This window comes from Pongo pygmaeus, chromosome 13, assembly GCF_028885625.2.
Source record: "Pongo pygmaeus isolate AG05252 chromosome 13, NHGRI_mPonPyg2-v2.0_pri, whole genome shotgun sequence".
NCBI lineage: Eukaryota > Metazoa > Chordata > Mammalia > Primates > Hominidae > Pongo > Pongo pygmaeus.
Genome location: NC_072386.2, coordinates 36,070,308 through 36,092,085, shown reverse-complemented (window position 1 = coordinate 36,092,085; position 21,778 = coordinate 36,070,308). Strand labels below are relative to the sequence as shown.

Sequence of the window (21,778 nt, the reverse complement as noted above, 5' to 3'; positions counted from 1 at the left end):
CATCATTATTGGAAGGTGATTGCTTTTGTCCTTCAAACAGTCAATTGGCCAAGACAACAGAGTGTTGCTGTGATTGAATTAGGTTGTCAGCAGTGATCTCCTCTTTTTTTGATCTGGTACTAACGTCAATATTTTCATAGCCTCCAGATGATAGGAGCAAAAATTTATGTTCAGTGTGTGAGCGTGGGCAGGGGTTGGGTAAATTATCGTTTCCAAAATTTTTATGTTCAATAGCAAGAGAAATTTTATTTTTCCAGATGTGGATTATATCTACATTGAATTCAATTCATTAAATTGCTGAATACTTTTTATGCTTTAAGTTTCTAAGCTGGCCACAGGGGATTTTATGATGATTTTGCTTCCATCAGATTACGTTGTTCTCATTGGTTTCAAAGAACTTCTTGATTTCTGCCTTAATTTCTTTATTTACCCAGGAGTCTTTCCGGAGCAGGTTGTTCAATTTCCATGTAATTGTGTGGGTTTGAGTTAGTTTCTTAATCTTGAGTTCTAATTTGATTGCAGTGTGGTCTGAGAAACTGTTTGTTACGATTTCAGTTTTTTTTGCATTTGCTGAGGAATGTTTTGCTTCCAATTATGCGATCAATTTTAGAGGCAGTGCTACGTGGCACTGAGAAGAATGTATATTCTGTTGATTTGGGGTGGAGAGTTATGTAGACATCTGTCAGGCCCACCTGATCCAAACTGAGTTCAAGTCCTGAATATCTTTGTTAATTATCTCGATGATCTGTCTAATATTGACAGTGGGCTGTTAAAGTCTCCCACTATTATTGTGTGGGAGTCTAAGTCTCCGTGTAGGTCTCTAAAAACTAGTTTTATGAATGTGGGTGCTCCTGTATTGGGTGCATGTATATTTAGAATTCTTAGTTCTTCTTGTTGAGTTGATCCCTTTACCATTAGGTAATGCCCTTAGTTGCCTTATTTTTTTTTTTATCTTTGTTGGTTTAAAGTCTGTTTTGTCAGAAACTAGGATTGCAACCCCTGCTTTCTTCTGCTTTCCATTCTCTTGGTAAATTTTCCTCCATCCCTTTATTTTGAGCCTCTGTGTGTCTTTGCAGGTGAGATGGGTCTCTTGAACAGCACACTGATAGGTTTTGACTCTATCCAATTTGCCAGTCTGTGTCTTTTAATTGGGGCATCTAGCCCATTTACATTTAAGTTTAACATTTTTATGTGTGAATTTGATCCTATCATCATGGTGCTAACTGGTTATTATGCAGATTAGTTGATGCAGTTTCTTTATAGTGTCCTTGGTCTTTGTACTTCAGTGTGTTTATGTAGTGGCTGGTACCGTTTTTTCCTTTCCATATTTAGTATTTCCTTCAGGAGCTCTTGCAAGACAGGCCTGGTGGTTATGAATTCCCTCAACATTTGCTTGTCTGAAAAAGATTTTACTTCTTCTTCACTTATGAAGCTTAGTTTGGCCAGATAAGAAATTCTGGGTTGGAAATTCTTTTCTTTAGGAATGTTGAATATTGGCCCTCCTCTCTTCTGGCCTATAGGGTTTCTGCTGAAAGGTTCCCTGTTAGTCTTATGGGCTTCCCTTTGTAGGTCACCTGGCCTTTCTCTGTGGCTGCCTTTAACATTTTTTCCTTCATTTCAACCTTGGAGAATCTGATGGTTATGTGTCTCTGAAACCAATGAGAATAAAGAGACAACATATCAGAATCTCTGGAATTCAGCTAAAGCAGGGTTTAGAGGGAAATTTATAGCACTAAATGCCCACATTAGAAAGCTGGAAAGATCTCAAATTGACATTCTAACATCACAACTAAAAGATATAGAAAAGCAAGAGCAAACAAATCCAAAAGCTAGCAGAAGACAAGGAATAACTAAAATCAGAGGAAATTGAAGGATATAGAGACACAACAAAACCTTCAAAAATCAATGAATCTAGGAGCTGTTTTTTTGAAAAAAATAATAAAATAGACTGCTAGCTAGACTAATAAAGAAGAAAAGGGAGGAGAATCAAATAGACACAATAAAAAAATGATAAAGGGCATATCACCACTGACCCCACAGAAATACAAACAACCATCAGAGAATACTATAAACACCTCTATGCAAATAAACTAAAAAATCTGGAAGAAATGGATAAATTTCTGGATACATACACCCTCCCAAGACTAAACCAGAAAGAAGTCGAATCCCTGAATAGACCAATAACATGTTCTGAAATGGAGGCAGTAATAAATAGCCTATCAACCAAAAAGAAAGCTTATTACCAGATGGATTTACAACTAAATTCTACCAGAGGTACAAAGAGGAGCTGGTACCATTCCTTCTGATACTATTTCAAAAAAATTGGACCTTCATGTTAAAAACTCTCAATAAACTGTGTATTCATGGAACATATCTCAAAATAATAAAAGCCATTTCTGACAAACCCAAAGCTAATATCATACTGAGTGGGCAAAAGCTGGAAGCATTCTCTTTGAAAACCAGCATAAGAAAAGGATGCCATCTCTCACCACTCCAAATTCAAAAAAAAATTGGGATAGTTTCAGAAGGAATGGTACTTTGGAATAGTTTCAGAAGGAATGGTACCAGCTCCCTAACCCATTTTATGAGGCCAGCATTATCTCGATACCAAAACCTGGCAGAGACACAACAAAAAAAGAAAACTTCAGACCAGTATCCCTGATGAACATCGATGAGAAGATCCTCAATAAAATACTGCAAACCAAATCCAGCAGCACATCAAAAGGCTTATCCACCATGATCAAGTCAGCTTCATCCTTGGGATGCAATGCTGGTTCAACATATGCAAATCAATAAATGTAATCCATCATGTAAACAGAACTGACAACAGAAACCACGTGATTATCTCAATAGATGCAGGAAAGGCCTTTATAAAATTCAACATCCCTTCATGTTAAAAACTCTCAATGAACTATGTATTGATGGAACATATCTCAAAATAATAAGAGCCATTTCTGACAAACCCAAAGCTAATATCATACTGAATGGGCAAAAGCTGGAAGCATTCCCTTTGAAAACCAGCATAAGACAAGGATGCCCTCTCTCATCACTCCTATTCAGCATAGTATTGAAAGTTCTGGCCAGGGCAAGCAGGCAAGATAAATAAATGGTATTCAAACAGGAAGAGAGGAAGTGAAATTGACTGTTTGCAGACCACATAATCCTATATTGTCTCAGCCTAAAAGCTCCTTAAGCTGATAAGCAACTTCAGCAAAGTCTCAGGATACAAAAATAGATGTGCAAAAATTACAAGCATTCATATACACGAAAAGTAGACAAGCAGAGAGCAAATCATGAATGAACTCCCATTCACAATTACTACAAAGAGAATAAAATACCTAGGAATACAGCTAACAAAGGATGTGGAGGACTTCTTCAAGGAGAACTACAAACCACTGGTCAAGGAAATAAGAGGGGACACAAACAAATGGAAAAACATTCCATGCTCATGGTAGGAAGAATCGATATCATGAAAATGGCCATACTACTCGAAGTAATTTACAGATTCAATGCTGTTCCCACTGAACTACCATTGACATTCTTCACAGAATTAGAAAAACCTACTTTAAAATGTATATGGAACCAAAAAGAGCCCATGCAGCCAAGACAATCCTATGCAAAAAGGAAAAAGCTAGAGGCATCATGCTACCTGACTTCAAACTATACTGCAAGGCTACAGTAACCAAAACAGCATGGCACTTGTACCAAAAATGACACATAGACCAATGAAACAGAATAGAGATCTCAGAAATAAGGCCAGACATCTACAACCATTTGATCTTCAACAAACCTTACAAAAACAAACAATGGGGAAAGGATTTCCTCTCCAATAAATGAGAAAACTGGCTAGCCATATGAGAAAACTGTAAACTGGACCCCTTCCTTACACATTATCCAAAAATTAACTCAAGATGGATTAAAGACTTAAATGTAACACCCAAAACTATAAAAACCCTAGATGCTGGGGAGGATGTGGAGAAATAGGAATGGTTTTACGCTGTTGGTGGGAGTATAAATTAGTTCAACTACTGTGGAAGACAGTGTAGTGATTCCTCAAAGTTCTAAAATACCATTTGATCCAGCAATCACATTACTGGGTATATACCCAAAGGATTATTAATCATTCTACTATAAAGACACATGCACACATATGTTTATTGCAGCACTATTTACAATAGCGAAAACTTGGGACCAACTCAAATGCCCATCAATGATAAACTGCATAAAGAAAATGTGGCAGATACACGCCATGGAATACTAGACATCCATAAAAAAGAATGAGTTCATGTCCTTTATAGGGACATGGATAAAGCTGGAAAGCATTCTCAGCAAACTAACACAGGAACAGAAAACCAAACACTGCATGTTCTCACTCATAAGTGGGAGTTGAACAATGAGAACACATGGACACAGGGAGGGGAACATCACACACTGGGGCCTGTCGAAGGGGTGGGGTGTTAGAGGAGGGATAGCATTAGGAGAAATACCTATTGTAGATAATGGGTTTATAGGTGCAGGAAATCACCATGGCACATGTATATCTATGTAACAAACCTGCATGTTCTGCACATGTATTCTAGAACTTAAAGTAAAATAATTAAAAAAAAAAGACCAAAGAAGAAAATCTAGGCAATACCATTCAGTACATAGGTATGGGAAAAGATTTCCTGACAAAAACATCAAAAGCAGTTGCAACCGAAGCAAAAATTGACAAATGGAATCTGATTAAACTAAAGAGCGTTTGCACAGCAAAAGAAACTATCATCTGAGTCAACAGACAACCTAGGTAATGGGAGAAATTTTTTGCAATCTATCAATCTGACAAAGGTCTAATATCCAGAATCCACAAGGGGCTTAAACCAATTTCAAAAGAAAAAAAAAAAAGCCAAACAACCCTGTCACGAAGCAAAAATTGACAAATGGAATCTGATTAAACTAAAGAGCGTTTGCACAGCAAAAGAAACTATCATCTGAGTCAACAGACAACCTAGGTAATGGGAGAAATTTTTTGCAATCTATCAATCTGACAAAGGTCTAATATCCAGAATCCACAAGGGGCTTAAACCAATTTCAAAAGAAAAAAAAAAAAGCCAAACAACCCTGTCACAAAGTGGGCAAAGGATATGAACAGACACATCTCCAAGAAGTCATTTATATGGCCAAGAACCATATGAAAAAAAAGCTCAACACCACTGATCATTAGAGAAATACAAATTAAAACCATAATGAGATACCATCTCACCCCAGTCAGAATGGCGATTATTAAAAATCTCAAGAAATAACAGATGCTGGCGAAGCTGTGGAGAAATAGGAATGCTTTTACACTGTTGGTGGGAATGTAAATTAGTTCAATCATTGTGGAAAACAGTGTGGTGATTCCTCAAGGATCTAGAACCAGAAATACCATTTGACCCAGCAATCTGATTACTAGATATATACTGAAAGGAATATAAGTTATTCTGTTATAAAGATACATGCATGTGTATGTTTATTGCAGCACTATTCACAATAGCAAATACATAGAATCAACTCAAATGCCCATCAATTATAGATTGTAAAGAAACATGATACATATACCCTATGGAATGCTATGTAGCCATGAAAAGGAATGAGATCATGTCCTTTGCAGGGACAATGGATGGAGCTGGAAGCCATTATCCTTAGCAAACTAACAGGAACAGAAAATTAAACATCACATTTTCTCACTCGTATATGGGAGCTGAAAAATGAGAACACATGGACACAGGAAGGGAAACAACATTGGAAGGCATGGGGAGGGAGAGCATCAGGATAAATAGCTAATGCATGTGATGCTTAATACCTAGGTGATGGGTTGATAGGTCCAGCAAACCACCATGGCACACGTTTACCTATGTGACAAACCTGCATGTTCTGCACATGTATCCCAGAACCTAAAATAAAATAAAATTAAATATAGAAAAGAAAAATAAGATTACATTGTAGTAACTACTAAATGTCCCTAGATCAGTTAGTCAGTGCATTTCTACTGAACTTCATGGTTTGTTATTATCTGTCTCAAGGTGAAAATTTAAGACAGTAAGGTCCAGCAATGCTGCTAGATGAAATTAGTCTGCTTTTTTTTTTACTGGTTTCAGCGTCTAAATAATTCATATATTCTTTTTTTTATTTTAGTATTTTTCTGGTCAAGTGCTGTATGGCTGCTTCTGAATTACTTTCTGTTTTATCTTAAGGTAAATAACAACATAGGGAAGTACAAATGGAAACATAAAGAGCTCATATCATTATTTTCCATCATTTTCAATACATCCTTTTATTCTTTCTCCAAATTAATGTTTTTATAAATTGTCATTGCATTTGGATATGATGAAGAGAAGGGAAAACAAATGCAAATCTGAATATGATAAACATGAAAGAAGGAAAGTGACTCCCCAGGCCAAAAAATGGTAATAGGAATTTTTCTTTTTTTTTTTTAACCTTTCCACCTACTCCAATACAGTTTCTGCTTGTAAATTCTACCAAGTCAACTTCACTAAGGTCACCAATTCCATCTGTTTTTCTACTGTAGTAGATGATTTCAACCCATAGAGCAGTTTACTGACAGTTAAGATAGTATTAACCAAAATAATGATGTTATCATTATAAATAATTTGATGTCATAATTTAAAATAAATATTAAATATACTAATATGATTTTTCAATACATCAAATCCATGAAATCTATCTATAGACATACATATTTCCAAAAATGGAAAGCTATGCAGATAAAAATTAATTCATATCCTTTTCCAGGTCCTACTTTACTTCTCTCCTTCATTTCATGATGAGGCAGGATAGGTAGTCAGGGAAGGAACGATGTCATCAGGATGTCACAACCTTGGTGACCATACCATCACCACAATAAGCTTCAGCATTAACATTGTAATTGAACTCATTCAAGCAAAGCTGTAGTTCCCCTGTAGAGAGAATGCACATTTTGATTTTACTTGTCCTCAGAATGACCCTTTGCTCATTATAATAGTAAAGAATAAACCCGTGGGTGGAAGATTTAAGATGCTAATGAGACATACAGTGTTCCAACAAGCATATACAGTTACTGCACATGTGCACCCAGAGGACAACCAAGAACATGCTTACTAGTAACGCCTCTTCCCGCCTCCTTATGGATAATCATGGAAGATTCCCATGAAGGGAGTCTCCCTATTACTAGTCTTTACTTTCTCATCCTTACTAGCAGCCTGCCCTGAATCCTCTCTGTCTCAGGGTGTACTGTCTGTTCTGCACCTAGCCTTCAAAATATTCGTTTTCTTTTTTTTTTGGCAATAAATTACTCCATGCTGCATCTCCACTGCCATGTGTCTCTTGTTTAAATTCTTAAAACTAGGAAGACAAGAATCTAGGTCTCACATCAGCCATCAGCAAGAAGGCAAACTTCTCAAAATTGTTTTCTCTATATATTGCCATTACCTTCTCTTCTCTTATTTACCTTCTACCTACTCCTGTATGGTTTCTACTGATTAATTCTATCAGTCAACTGATTGATTCTACCAATCAACTTCCACTAAGATCACCAATGCCCAAATTACCAGGCAGTTTCAATCTACTCTACATTTTGCATGAATGCATCAATTCTTCTAAGCAGTTTTAGTCCTTTAAATTTATTCTTATCACTATTCTCTCTTTTCCTTCTAATATTTGGCCATTCCAAATCTGTTTCCATTGTAGCTCTTTCCTCCCTTTAAAGTTGAAAGTTGCAGGAGGAAATATTCAGTCATTTTGTCATTCTGTAAACACTTCTCACATGACCACTGCTGTTCCTGGAGTTTCAGGTCATGACATTGCTTGAAAATTGCAGACTGAAATATCAAATTGCCAGTGCACATTTGCACTTATGTGTCTACCAGTCAACTGTAGAAGATATCTGCTGCTTTTGTTTTTGTTTCCTGATATGCCTTACTCCAGCTTCTGCTGAAAAAAAAATACTGTTTTTTGGTCTTCTTCTTATATCATTTATCTAATTAATAGATTTAATTATTATTCTTGTTTTTAGGTTTTTTTCCCTACACAAAGAAAGATAAAAGACAGCATGAAGTGTATTTGTATCTTCATCTCTATAACCTGAAGTCAACATACAAGCTGGCTTATACAATATAAATTTGTACTGTACTTATAACTTGAGTATAATAACAATGTGTCAGTGAATTGAACCATACATTTTTAAATCATGTTAGAGAATCGGCTTGGTGTTTCTCCTTAGAGAATAAACAAATCCAAGAAGTTTTCTATAGTAAATATTTAATAAACTAAACAAAATAATACATTGACTAAACATAGAAAATATATTTTGTTATGTTATCAACAATATAAAGGTATATATTTCATGCATTTATATGGGCAAAAAATTAAATATTATAAATAGTCAAATAAATATACATTTAATAAATAGATAAATAGATCCATCAGCTTAGTCATCTGTAAGGGACTAGTTCCTGTGCAACTGAACACGATGTTGCTTAACACACTTGAAAATACTTGACGCGTTTGATTCAACTCATGGCGTGGTTATAGCAGAAACAAGAGTCTTTAAAATGGCAGATCATGAAAGTGTGAGCTGGTGTAGTCGTCAATGGGAGTCGTTTCTGTCTTGGATCAGGTCTTATTCCTTCATCCTTAATCTTTCTTGCAAGTTTCTTGATGAAGAGAAGGATCTCATGATTTCTGTTCTGACAACCTCCCATGAACAAGGGCTGTACTTCTTCTCTGTCAGGTAGAGAGTGATTCTTTGGAAGTATTTTCTCACAGCCAGGATGAAGTCCTCATTCTTCAGGGGAGTCTCTCCCACCAACACCTCCTGCATCACACAAGCTTCCAGGTCATTCAGCTGCTGGTAAAGTTCAGTGTAGAGTTTGTCTAGAAGCCTCTCATCCCAAGCAGCAGATGAGTCCTTTGTGCTGAAGAGGTTGAAGGTCTGCTGGATCACCTCATGGAGGACAGAGATGGCTTCAGCCTTCTGGAACTGGTTGCCATCAAACTCCTCCTGGGGAAATCTGAAGTCATCTCTGTCCTTCAGACAGGAGAAAAGAGAGATTCTCCTCATTTGTGCCAGGAGCATCATGGTCCTCCTGTGACCCAGGCTGTGGGTCTGAGGCAGATCACAGCCCAGAGAGCAGCTTGACTTGCAGCTGAGCACCACCAGGGCCATCAGTAAAGCAAAAGGCAAAGCCATTGTAGATGTTGCAGATGCTGTTGGACTTGTTGAGATGGGTGACTCTGAACCTTCAGCTCTAGGTTCTCTGAAGACCTTGCTTTATGTGTAGGTCTTAAATAGGGAACATACTAGTTTCCATTTTCAGAATTTACTTTCTACTTCTGATTTTGCTTTCCTTTTTGTACTCTCTACATAGGTATAGAGTAGTTTTTCTACCAGTTTTGTGTGTGTGTTTGTGTGTGTATGTGGTCATTATTGACACTCCCTTCTCTTGCCTGCCTCCAGAGTCTTTTAAGAAATTTTTTTCTTAATTGAAATTAAATTTTTATTAAATTTTATTAAATTTTAAATGTTATTAAATTTTAATAACAAATATATTGTATATCTCCTTATGTACTGTAGGTATATCTACTTTGTACACTAAAAGAAAAAGCATAAAGTTTACTTTTATTATTTCTTGATCTGTTAGGAATGGCAAAATAATTTAACTAAAAGTTAAATTTTTAAAAATTTGACATTTAACTTAACTCTGAGCAGCAACTTTTAATTCACTCTATTTATTTATATAAATTATCTCAAACAAATTTGCAAATTAAGAATGTATTAGTAATATACATAATAATACCAATATAATGACATACATAAGTTTCTTAAAGGTAAAAAATCAATTATTTTCTTAAGTTTGAATTTAAGTGTACTTAACTTTTAATTTTGCTTTAAAAAATAAACTAATTTTTAATTTCACTAGCTGCTACATATTCATCCAGAGATTGTCAACATTTTATTCTTTTCAGCATTTGACGTTAACTGTTGATGTGTTGAAAATATTTAGTAGAATTAAATAATAACATATACATGATTTGTATTTAATTCTCAAAGTCTACCTAATACTCAGAATCCCTGAAGCTCAAACATAAGCAACATCTGGAAGAAAGGCAATCACAGCAAATGATGGAAGGAAAGTCCTCCAGTAAGCCGTCTATTCGCCATAGATTTATAACACTGATTGTGCATGTATTTTGTCTGTTTCAACTGAATTCAATGTCAGTATGTCTTGTGTGATACACAAGAAAATTCAATAAGGAAAGTGAACACTAGAGAATAAGATTATGTAAGAATTGAGCTTTGGAGGACCACAAACTATTGTAATATCTGAGAGTTGTTCACACCCCCAAGAACTAATTTCTACAACCTTGGGGGCAATACCATCTCCAATAGAAATACACAGCTTTGAAAATATCATCAATTTTATTTTTTTTGTATTTTTGCATTAAAGTTCAAATTCCTCAACATACATTTATAGTTTCTAAACCAAGTCAATTCTATTAAACAAAAAGAAACCATCTTTGTCCTAAATTCACAACTGGATAAATATTATCATGTTAAGCATTAACTTACAACTCCAATCCTGAGCGCTGTGATTTTTTTTTTTCATAGCAAGTTAAGTTGCCTCAGTCCTATAGATTCCCTCTCTTAAAATGGTAAGTATGGAATCATCTTTGGCAAATCATCTCTTTAGTAACTGGACTCTGTCCTATTGACTGTATTATCCTCAGTACCAGGCCTAGTGTACTTATTCAAGAAAGAATTTTTGCTGAAGCAATTTATCATACTTTCTCTTTATACTAGAAGGCATTCATGGGTGACCAAGCTATTTTGTTTCCATCATGGCCGTATTTGTTAGGATTATAACAGACAATGGCTAATATTTCCACTCTACTCTTACTAAGTGTCAATAATGATTATAGAATGTATTGCCAAACCCACTGGATATCTAATTCCTTTAAGGTATATACGGCACTGGGAATTCAAATGCAAGCACAACATAATTTTCAGCCTTTGCATAGCACTATATTAAACTATATTATGACCTCATGTCTAAATTGCCCTCTACATTTTATAATATAAATTAACCAGCCTGGTGTCATAATATCGAGCCAAATGTCCAAACTCAAACTCTCCCTGATTCACACAGCTTACAGCAATCAGACAACAAATCACACTACATTTTGTGGGTAGTACCCCTGTGATCCCCAAGTCATCAATCTTCCACCTTTCCTGCCCTTGTTAAATAAGGCCAACTTCCCAGAATGTGTGTGTGAACTATAAATTGTTGGGACTTCATTTTTCCATCACACAGAAATCTAGGCTTTAACTCATTTGATGATATTTAGATGACAACAGTATAAAATCAACATGTCTATATGAGGATAGAGATGATATAGGATCAGTTTTTTAAAAAAACTAAATGCATTTTAGTATGTATTATTTTTAGTGATTTACTTAAACTCTTTATATCATTAATTAACTTAAACTCTTTATATCATTAAAATGCTCAGAGTTCTGAAATGGCTACAAGAATTTCCATAGTAAATGAACTTTCTTTCCGAAAATGTATCTTGCAAAAATTAATAACTTTTATAAGGTAATCCAGTCAATACACTTTTATTGGATTTTAGAGTTTAACCTAATCATCATAGCTTTTGAACGCAGGACAATCCTGCTTAAGCTATTATTCTTAGTCTATTAAACACTGGAAAAGGAACTTTTTTTTTTTTTTTTGAGATGGATTCTTGCTGTGTCTCTCAGGCTGGAGTGCAGTGGCAAGATCTCAGCTCACAGCAGCGTCTGCCTCCTGAATTCAAGCAATTCTTATGACTCAGCCTCTCAAGTAGGTAATACAGGTGCATGCCACCACATCTGACTAATTTTGGTAGAGACAGGGTTTCGCCATGTTGGCCAGGCTGGTCTCGAACTTCTTAACTCAAGTGATGTGCCTGCCTCGGCCTCCCAAAGTGCTGGGATTACAGGCTTGAGCAACCATGCCCTGCTGGAACATTTTTGTTTGTTTACCTGGATTGTGTTGGGTACTTATGTATATTCCCTTTTCATGTGATATTTTGCTATGCAAATTTGTTTTGCTACTCCTGGACATGTTTTATTTTCATCTTCATTTCATGTCAATAAAAGTATGTAAATATGACAAAAACAACTGAAATGTACAATGTTTCTATATAGTCCTCACAACACCAGGTGTCTTTCTTTCTTATTTCACTTTCCTAGAAAGTAAAAGTGGTCTGATTTCACATCCCAATGCACAGAGACAAAAATAAAACATATGTATGTCTAAATGAGAAAAATTTAAGAAGGAACACAATAGAAATTAGAAAATAATAAATGACACTAAAAAACCAAATATACCAAAACATATACAATGAAGTGAAAGCAGTGCTAAGTGAGAAATTTACAGCCATAAAAGCTTATAAAGAAGAAGAGAGTTCAAATCAACAACTAATATAGTTTGGTTCTGTGTCCCCACCTAAATCTCATCTTGTAGCTCCCATAGTTCCCACATGTTGTGGGAGGGACCTGGTGGGAGATAATCGAATTATGGGGGCAGGTCTTTCCCATGCTGTTCTTGTGATAGTGAATGGGTCTCCTAAATCTGATAGTTTTAAATGAGTCTCACAAGATCTGATCTGATAGATGAATGGGTCTCACAAGATCTGATAGTTTTAAATGGGTCTCACAAGATGTGATCTGATAGTGAACAGGTCTCATAGGATCTGACAGTTTTAAAAATGGGAGTTTCTCTGCACAATCTCTCTCTTTGCTTGCTGCCATCCATGTAAGTTGTGACTTGCTCCTCCTTGCCTTCCACCATGATTGTGAGGCCTCCCCAGCCATGTGGAACTGTAAGTCCAGTAAACCTCTTTCTTTTGTAAATTTCCCAGTCTTAAGTGTGTCTTTATCAGGAGCATGAAAACAGACTAATACAACAACCTTACTGTACACCTTAAGTAACTAAAAAAAGAAGTGCAAATAAATAAACCCCTAATCTAGCAGAAGGAAGGAAATAATAAAGCTGGAGCAAAGATAAATAAAATAGATAATAGAAGAGCAATTATTAAAAAAAATCACTAAAACTAGGGTTGGTTTTCTGAAAAGTTCAGCAAAATCAACAAACCCTTACTAGATTATTTTTTAAAAAAGAGAATACTCATATATCAAAATCAAGAATATAAGAGGAGACACTACAGCTGATGCCACAGAAATAAAAGATCATAAAACTATGAACAATTATACTTCAGCAAATTGTATAACCTAGAAAAAATTGATGAATTCCTAGAAACATACAACTTACCAAGACTGAATCATAAAGAAATAAAAATTTGCAATAGACCTATAAGGAGATTAAATAAATAATTAAAAATCCCTGAAAAAAGACAAGCCCTGGGCCAGATGGCTTCACTAGAGAATTCTATCAAAAATTCAAAAAATTAACAGGATCTTTCTCAAACTATTCCATAAGATTGAAGAGGAGGGAACACTTCCAAACTAATTTTATGAATCTTGCATTAACCTGACATAAAATTCAGTGAAGGACATGATATGAAGACTACTACAAACCAATATCTCTGATGAATATTGATGCAAAAACCCTCAGCATAATACTTGCAAACCAAATTTAACAGCACATTAAAATGATTATAGAACATGGCTACATGTGATTTATTCCTGGAATATAAGAATGGTTCAACACATAGAAATAAATCAATGTAGTAAACTCCAGCCACAGAATGAAGGGGGAAAAACCATGATCACTTCAGTTGATGCTGAAAAACCATTTGATAAAATTCAATATCCTTTCATGATTAAAAAAAAGACAAAAAACACTCAACAAACTAGGACTAGAAGGAAATTACCTCAACATGATAAGGGCTATTATATGAAAATCCCACAGTAAACATCATGCTTAGCTGTGAAAAACTACACGTTTTTCTTCTAAGTTCAGAAAAAAAGCAAGAATGCGCTCTTACAACTAGTATTTCAAATCCTAGCCAGAGTATTTAGGCAACAAAAGGAAATAACAAGCATCCAAATTGTAAAGGAAAAAGTGAAATGATCTCTGTTGGCAGATGACATATTCTTATATGTAGAAAAACCTAAAGATTACACAGAGAGAGAGAGAGAGAGAGAGAGAGAGAGACAGAGAGACAGAGAGAGAAAGAGAGAACTTATAAATGAATTGAGCAAAGTTGCAGTATACAAAATCAATAAACAAAAATCAGTGGCATTTCTATATACTAACAGTGGATAATCTTAATAGGAAATTAAGAAAATGCTCTCATTTACAATAGCATCAAAAACCATAAAATATTTAGGAATAATGAAAATGGCCATCCTTCCCAAGGTAGTTTACAGATTCAATGCCATCCGCATCAAGTTACCAATGACTTTCTTCACAGAATTGGAAAAAACTACTTTAAAGTTTATATGGAACCAAAAAAGAGCCCGCATCGCCAAGTCAATCCTAAGCCGAAAGAACAAAGCTGGAGGCATCACACTACCTGACTTCAAACTATACTACAAGGCTACAGTAACCAAAACAGCATGGTACTGGTACCAAAACAGAGATATAGATCAATGGAACAGAACAGAGCCCTCAGAAATAATGCCATATATCTACAACTATCTGATCTTTGACAAACCTGACAAAAACAAGAAATGGGGAAAGGATACCCTATTCAATAAATGGTGCTGGGAAAACTGGCTAGCCATATGTAGAAAGCTGAAACGGGATCCCTTCCTTACACCTTATACAAAAATCAATTCAAGATGGATTAAAGACTTAAATGTTAGACCTAAAACCATAAAAACCCTAGAAGAAAACCTAGGCATTACCATTCAGGACATAGGCATGGGCAAGGACTTCATGTCTAAAACACCAAAAGCAATGGCAACAAAAGCCAAAATTGACAAATGGGATCTAATTAAACTAAAGAGCTTCTGCACAGCAAAGGAAACTACCATCAGAGTGAACAGGCAACCTACAAAATGGGAGAAAATTTTCGCAACCTACTCATCTGACAAAGGGCTAATATCCAGAATCTACAATGAACTCCAACAAATTTACAAGAAAAAAACAAACAACCCCATCAAAAAGTGGGCGAAGGACATGAACAGACACTTCTCAAAAGAAGACATTTATGCAGCCAAAAAACACATGAAAAAATGCTCACCATCACTGGCCATCAGAGAAATGCAAATCAAAACCACAATGAGATACCATCTCACACCAGTTAGAATGGCAATCATTAAAAAGTCAGGAAACAACAGGTGCTGGAGAGGATGTGGAGAAATAGGAACACTTATACACTGTTGGTGGGACTGTAAACTAGTTCAACCCTTGTGGAAGTCAGTGTGGCGATTCCTCAGGGATCTAGAACTAGAAATTCCATTTGACCCAGCCATCCCATTACTGGGTATATACCCAAAGGACTATCAATCATGCTGCTATAAAGACACATGCACACGTATGTTTATTGCAGCATTATTCACAATAGCAAAGACTTGGAACCAACCCAAATGTCCAACAATGATAGACTGGATTAAGAAAATGTGGCACATATACACCATGGAATACTATGCAGCCATAAAAAATGATGAGTTCATGTCCTTTGTAGGGACATGGATGAAATTGGAAATCATCATTCTCAGTAAACTATCGCAAGAACAAAAAACCAAACACCGCATATTCTCACTCATAGGTGGGAATTGAACAATGAGAACACATGGTCACAGGAAGGGGAACATCACACTTCGGGGACTGTTGTGGGATGGGGGGAGGGGGAGGGATAGCATTGGGAGATATACCTAATGCTAGATGACGAGTTGGTGGGTGCAGCGCACCAGCATGGCCCATGTATACATATGTAACTTACCTGCACGTTGCGCACATGTACCATAGAGCCTAAAGTATAATAATAATAATAATAATAAAAAGAAAAAAAAAAAAAAGAAAAAAATGCAAAATATTTAGGAATAAACTTAACTCAGGATGTGAAAGACATGTACACTGGAAACTACCAAATACTACTTAAAAAATTAAAGGTGACAAAAATAAATGGGAAGACATTTACTTGTATCCATCATGGGTTGGAAGACTTAATATTGTTAAAATCTTCATGCTCTCCAAAGTGATATACAGATTCAATGCAATCTCTATCAAAATCACAGAGGCATTTTTAACAGACATAGAAAAAATATATCCTAAACGTCATGGTCTCTCGGTTGCCGAAACAATCTTGAGAAAGAAAAACAAAGCAAGAGGCCTCATATTTCCTAATTTTGAAACATATTATGATGCTACAATAATTAAGGCAGCATGGCACTTGAATAAAAACAGACATATAGACTAATGGAATTAGTTTATTAGTGAATGAGCTTCTCTAGTGCTTTTCTTCTTCTAGGATATATTCATTCAGGTTCATGTGGTTATGCTTCCCTGGGCACTCAAGATTCGATTAATATGGTCAAGGCCCTTTCTTTCATTAATATTTTATTTTTGGAGACAGAGTCTTGCTCTGTCACCCAGGCTGGAGTGCAGTGGCACAATCTCGGCTCACTGTAACCTCTACCTCTGGGGTTCAAGCTATTCTCATGCCTCAGCCTTCCAAGTGCTGGGATTACAGACATGCCCCACCACACCTGGCTAATTTTGTTTTTGTGTGTGTGTGTGTGTGTGTTTGTGTGTGTGTTTGTGTTTTGATAGAGATGGGGTTTCACCATGTTGGCCAAACTGGTCTGGAACTCTTGAGCTCAAGTGATCCGCCCGCCTCGGCCTCCCAAAGTGCTGGGATTAGAGGTGTGAGCCACCCCATCCAGTCCATTATTTTGTTACTGGAGAAATATAGCACTTCTCAGGCTTTACCAATACCCCTAAGAGGAATTCCATTGTTTTTTTTCAGGTGCATGTGGGTGTGGAAATTTTAATATCAAAATAATGTTATTTCCTTAGTATCACATCACTCACAAGGTATTTATCGCATCAAGTCATTCCATAAGTGTAGGCTCATCAAATCCTGATGATTTTAGAACTCTTTTCCCAAGGAGCGCCTTGCTTCTTTGTTGCCAAAATAATAAATCCCCCTGACCCTTGCTCTTGCCCCTAGAGTTTCGTGTGAAGGAGTATTTGCTCCCAGTGGTGACCCCCTCGTCTCCTGACCCAGATCCTAGGTACCAAAAGTCTCAACAGCCCTAGAAGGCTAATTGCAAAGGTTTGTTTTGTCTAAGTAGGTAAGGGAATTATCCTATTGTGATTATTTTATCTTTAGTAGTTAAATAATTTAAACGTTGCCAAGTACAGCTTTTATTCTTCAATTGTTTTGCTATCTTCAACTCTTTTAAACTATGGAACAGTTTTATGCTTGAAATTTCTGAGCTAGGCACAAAAGACTCAAAGGTAATGTTTCTCTTTAGAGGCTCATGTTACAGAAACTGGTGACCCTCAGTTGTTCACCAGTTCAGTGTGATCTGTTAAAGTTCTTTGCTCCTCTGTCTACGTGAAACTTTGATCGTGCAGGGCAGTGAGCCCCCATGCTATCATGTTAAACAGTCATAGCCATCTTTCCTTTACTGATTTGTGATTCTTCATTTTAAATTTAAAGCTCACCAACAAATGAATTTTTAGAACGCCTTTTTAACGTAGTGGTTTACTGGGCAAAGTTTGTCTTACTGCAACCACATTACATTCTAATTCACTATGAAGTCACACAAACAAAGGGAAGTAAAAGAAAGGCAAAAGAGCTGCAGTGGTTTTCTTTATAATTTCCAAATTTTGTGGTTTTCTTGTCTCTTGTTTCAACTTTTCTAGAAAGTAGTACTTGACAGTTGTTTGTAGGCAGAAAGAAAACAGAAGCCATTCTGACTGTCATGAAAGTGAAGGAAGGGAAGTGACTTTCCCCTGACTAATTGCAAAGTGTAAGTTAGCAAAATTCAATGCAGCAAAAATTGGGGACTAGAGCCTCTGGCAGAGTGAAAACATAATGCCAATGTTGAGGTGCACAAAGACAGAAAAATGGCTGCATCTGCCGGAGGTTCTAAGAAAAGCAATTCCTGGGTCAATGGACTGAATTCAGCTTTCCAAGACCAGCTACCTGACTTTCTTTCATATAATTCACATGTGATCAGCTCTAGAGAGAAGGGAGAAGTCACACCAACCAATTCCCAAAAGCCTGTAACCAGGCTGCAGTCGCTAGACAACCAACAAAGCTCTCTGGCAGGATAATGCATATTAGCCTTGCCTAAAGACTCCACCTAGTTAATAAATTTACTCAGGCAATGAAAACATAGCCTTGAGAAACCAGGAATTAATGGAAGAGAATTGGATGATCCCAAAAGATTCTATTTTAATCTGGATGATAATATCAAAAATGATAACACCAACATTTATTGCAGGCCTAATAGGGACCATCCACTGTTTTAAGATTTTCCTTTTTGAGACAGGGTCTCACTCTGTCACCCAGGCTGGAGTGCAGTGGTGTGATCCCTGCTTACTGCAGCCTGACCTCCTGGGCTCAAGCAATACTTCTACCTCAGCCTCCTGAGTAACTGGGACCACAAGCAGGCATGACCATATATGGCTAATTTTTTGTAGAGACCAGGTTTCACCATGTTGTCTAGACTGGTCTTGAGCTCCTGGGCTCAAGCAATCCTCCTGCTTCAGCCTCCCAATATGCTGGGATTACAGGCATCAGCCACTGTGCCAGGCTGTTTTATGATGTTTGGAAATACTATCTCTGTCCTCTCAATAACACTATTTGGATTACACCCTTTTATAAAACTATTGGGAGAGAAATATAAATCTGCAGGGATGAACTATTCTGACCACACCAATCATGCAAGGTCGAAACCTTAGGGAGAATCATTATAATGGCTTGACTGGAAGGACCCATTAAAGGAAGGGGGGGATAGATATGAATTTATCAACCAAGGAGAGACCAGGGCATAAAATCAACAGAGCAGAGAGGGTGAGATGACAAAGGATTCTGAGATCCATTTTGAATGCCAAACATTTGCTCTTGCTTTATAGAGCAACAGGGGGTGTGGTGTAAGTGAATTGAACTAACTGCCTTTAAGTTCTAAGGAAAAGTAGACTAAATATATTCCTTTTTTTTTCTTCCTTTTTTGAGACAGAGTCTCACTCTGTCGCCCAGGCAATGGCGACATCTTGGCTCACTGCAACCTCCGCAGCCTGGGTTCAAGCGATTCTCATACCTCAGCCTCCTAAGTAGCTGGGATCACAGGCACCTGCCACCATGCCCAGCTAATTTTTGTATTTTTAGTAGAGACGGGATTTCACCATGTTGGCCAGGCTGGTCTCAAACTTCTGGCCTCTAGTGATCCGCCTCAGCCTCCCAAAATGCTGGGATTACAGGCATGAGCCATCGTCAACTGAAAAAAATAAATCATAAAATTTAATTAGTGATTTATTCAAAAATATACTAAAAAACTCTATTAACCCATCAACTACAAACTCCTGGAAGCCAACTTATTTTTTACTCTTGAGTTTTCTTATGTATTTAAGAATAAAGAAAAAGCAATGAACAATTTCCAGGACAGCCCAGCAGTACAGGCTCTGATTTTTTCCTCCTTCAGGACTCACAGGTCAGCCTCCCCATCAAACATGTAAACTATAGAGATGTAAGATGTCCCCACCAAACATCTAAACTATATAGCATCTAAGCAGCCTAAGGCTTTCACCAGATGCCCAGCACTTTGGGAGGCAGAGGCAGATGGATCACTTGAGCTCAGGAGTTCAAGACCAGCCTGGCTAACATGGTGAAACCCTGTCTCTACTAAAAATACAAAAAATAAAAATAAAAAATTAGCCAAGTGTGGTGAGGCATGTCTGTAATCCCAGCTACTTGGGAGGCTGAAGCATGAGAATCGCTTGAACCCGAGAGGCAGAGGCTACAGTGAGCCAAGATTGTGCCACTGCACTCCAGCCAGGGTGACACAGCAAGACTCTGTCTCCAAAAATAAAATAAATTAATGAAAGAAAGGGCCTTGTCCATATTAATTGAATCTTGAGTGCCCAGGGAAGCACAACCACATGAACCTGAATGAATATATCCTAGAAGAAGAAAAACACTAAAGAAGCTCATTCACTAATAACCATCAACCTCTGCTTACTATGAAACTATAGAGATCTAAGTTGTCCCCACCAAACATCTAAACTATATAGCATCTAAGCAGCTTGAGGCTTTCACTAGTTGCCCAGTCTTCCAGCCAGAAGAATTGTGAGCCAAATAAACATTTTTTCTTTATAAATTACTCAGCTTCAGGTATTCCTGGACAGTGTAACTGAACCCAGGAACCCAGGTGCAGCTGCTCACCCCTCGAAAACCAAACTCAAGAGATGATAGTTGCTGGGGTCAGGGGAAGCAGGTTCATTAGGAAAGCCAGCAAACTGAGAAGATGGTGGACTAGCATCATAAATACCATCTTAAGACAGTACAAATTTCAGGCTCTTTTTATGTTAAGGGCTAGCAGAAGAGGAGGGCATCAGGATTAAGAGGAGACCTTCAACAGCAGACATCTGGGCACCAGCGAGGGCCCAAGGAGGTTGGAAAATTATTTGTTCTTGGTCAGGTCACAATGCTCCTACAGTCTTTAACAAAACATACTTGTTCATATCCTTCTTCTTGAATACCAGAGTTAGTTTTAAAAACTACATGACTGTTGTTTTTGCACATTATCTCAGTGCTCTAAAATAATCCCAACCTATGTGCAGGAATGGGTATAGGACCCATAAACAAAATGGAGTTCGTTATGTTAGGTATTTTGCTGTCTCACTGCTACAACTACAAAACAAAATGAATGCTTTTAAAGGACTGCTTGCCAAGGCAAGTCTGGCTTTAACTACAAACTCAGCCACATTGCTTAGTATGGTTGTCTTTGGCTCTGTATGGTTGTCTACGGTTGGCATTACAATAGATGATATTTTCCTGTCATAGTAGTAGAAAGTTTTATCAAAAAGTAAATGTTTACAAAGTGAAAATTGTAAGGAACACCTCTTACAACCAAGCAGTTCCAAAGCAAACAGAAACAAATATGGTGGGCTCGCTGAGCACTTTCATACATTGTTGTGCATCTGTATAAGTATCATATGCTTTGTGAATTTTTGTTTTGCAATCATTTGTACTCATTCATTCATTTATTCATTTTCCAATCCACTTATTCCATTTCAGGGTCAAGGGTGGCAGGAACTTATCCTCACAGATCGGGGTGTAAGGTGGAAACCCCCACTGGACAGGAAGCTATTTAATCACAGGGCACATTCAAACACACACACACACACACTCACTGAGACTGGAGAAATTTAGGCAAACCAATTAACTGAACGCGCACATATTTGGGATGCAGGAGGAAACTGAAGTACCTGGAGAAAACTCATGCAGACGTGGGGAGAACTCCACACAGACAAGGCCCTGGTGGGGAGTCAGTTTCTCTCATCAATGTTACAAGGAAATGACATAGAATGAAATGACGTTATTGGGGGGGGTCTTCCTGCGACCCTTCTGTTCAAGAATTGTCTTTGTATTGTTGGTCTTTAAAGGAGGCTGCATCGTGAGCAGAATTTAAGAGATCCCTTGGACTGCATTGGTCCCATGAATAATTTTCCCTGCACTGTGATGACTTGCTGGGTTCTAGGGAGAAATCAAAAGTTTGCATCTGGGAATGGACTAACCCCCTTCCTTCCCAACACTCTGCAGGCTGCTGTGGTGTCCCTGTTACCCATGCCAT

General features: G+C 37.1%; 1 protein-coding gene across 1 annotated transcript; it reads right to left on the bottom strand.

Moving 5' to 3' along the window:
* Positions 1–8,635: 8,635 nt before the first annotated feature.
* On the bottom strand, positions 8,636–9,205 carry IFNA6 (interferon alpha 6). The gene has a single exon (XM_054501603.1). The coding sequence runs from the start codon at positions 9,203–9,205 to the stop codon at positions 8,636–8,638; it is 570 nt and encodes a 189-aa protein (XP_054357578.1).
* Between the last annotated feature and the right edge of the window lie 12,573 nt (positions 9,206–21,778).

Bases quoted from the DNA above. Each gene is read 5' to 3' on its own strand.
- IFNA6 (XM_054501603.1), bottom strand. From the start codon at position 9,205: ATGGCTTTGCCTTTTGCTTTACTGATGGCCCTGGTGGTGCTCAGCTGC.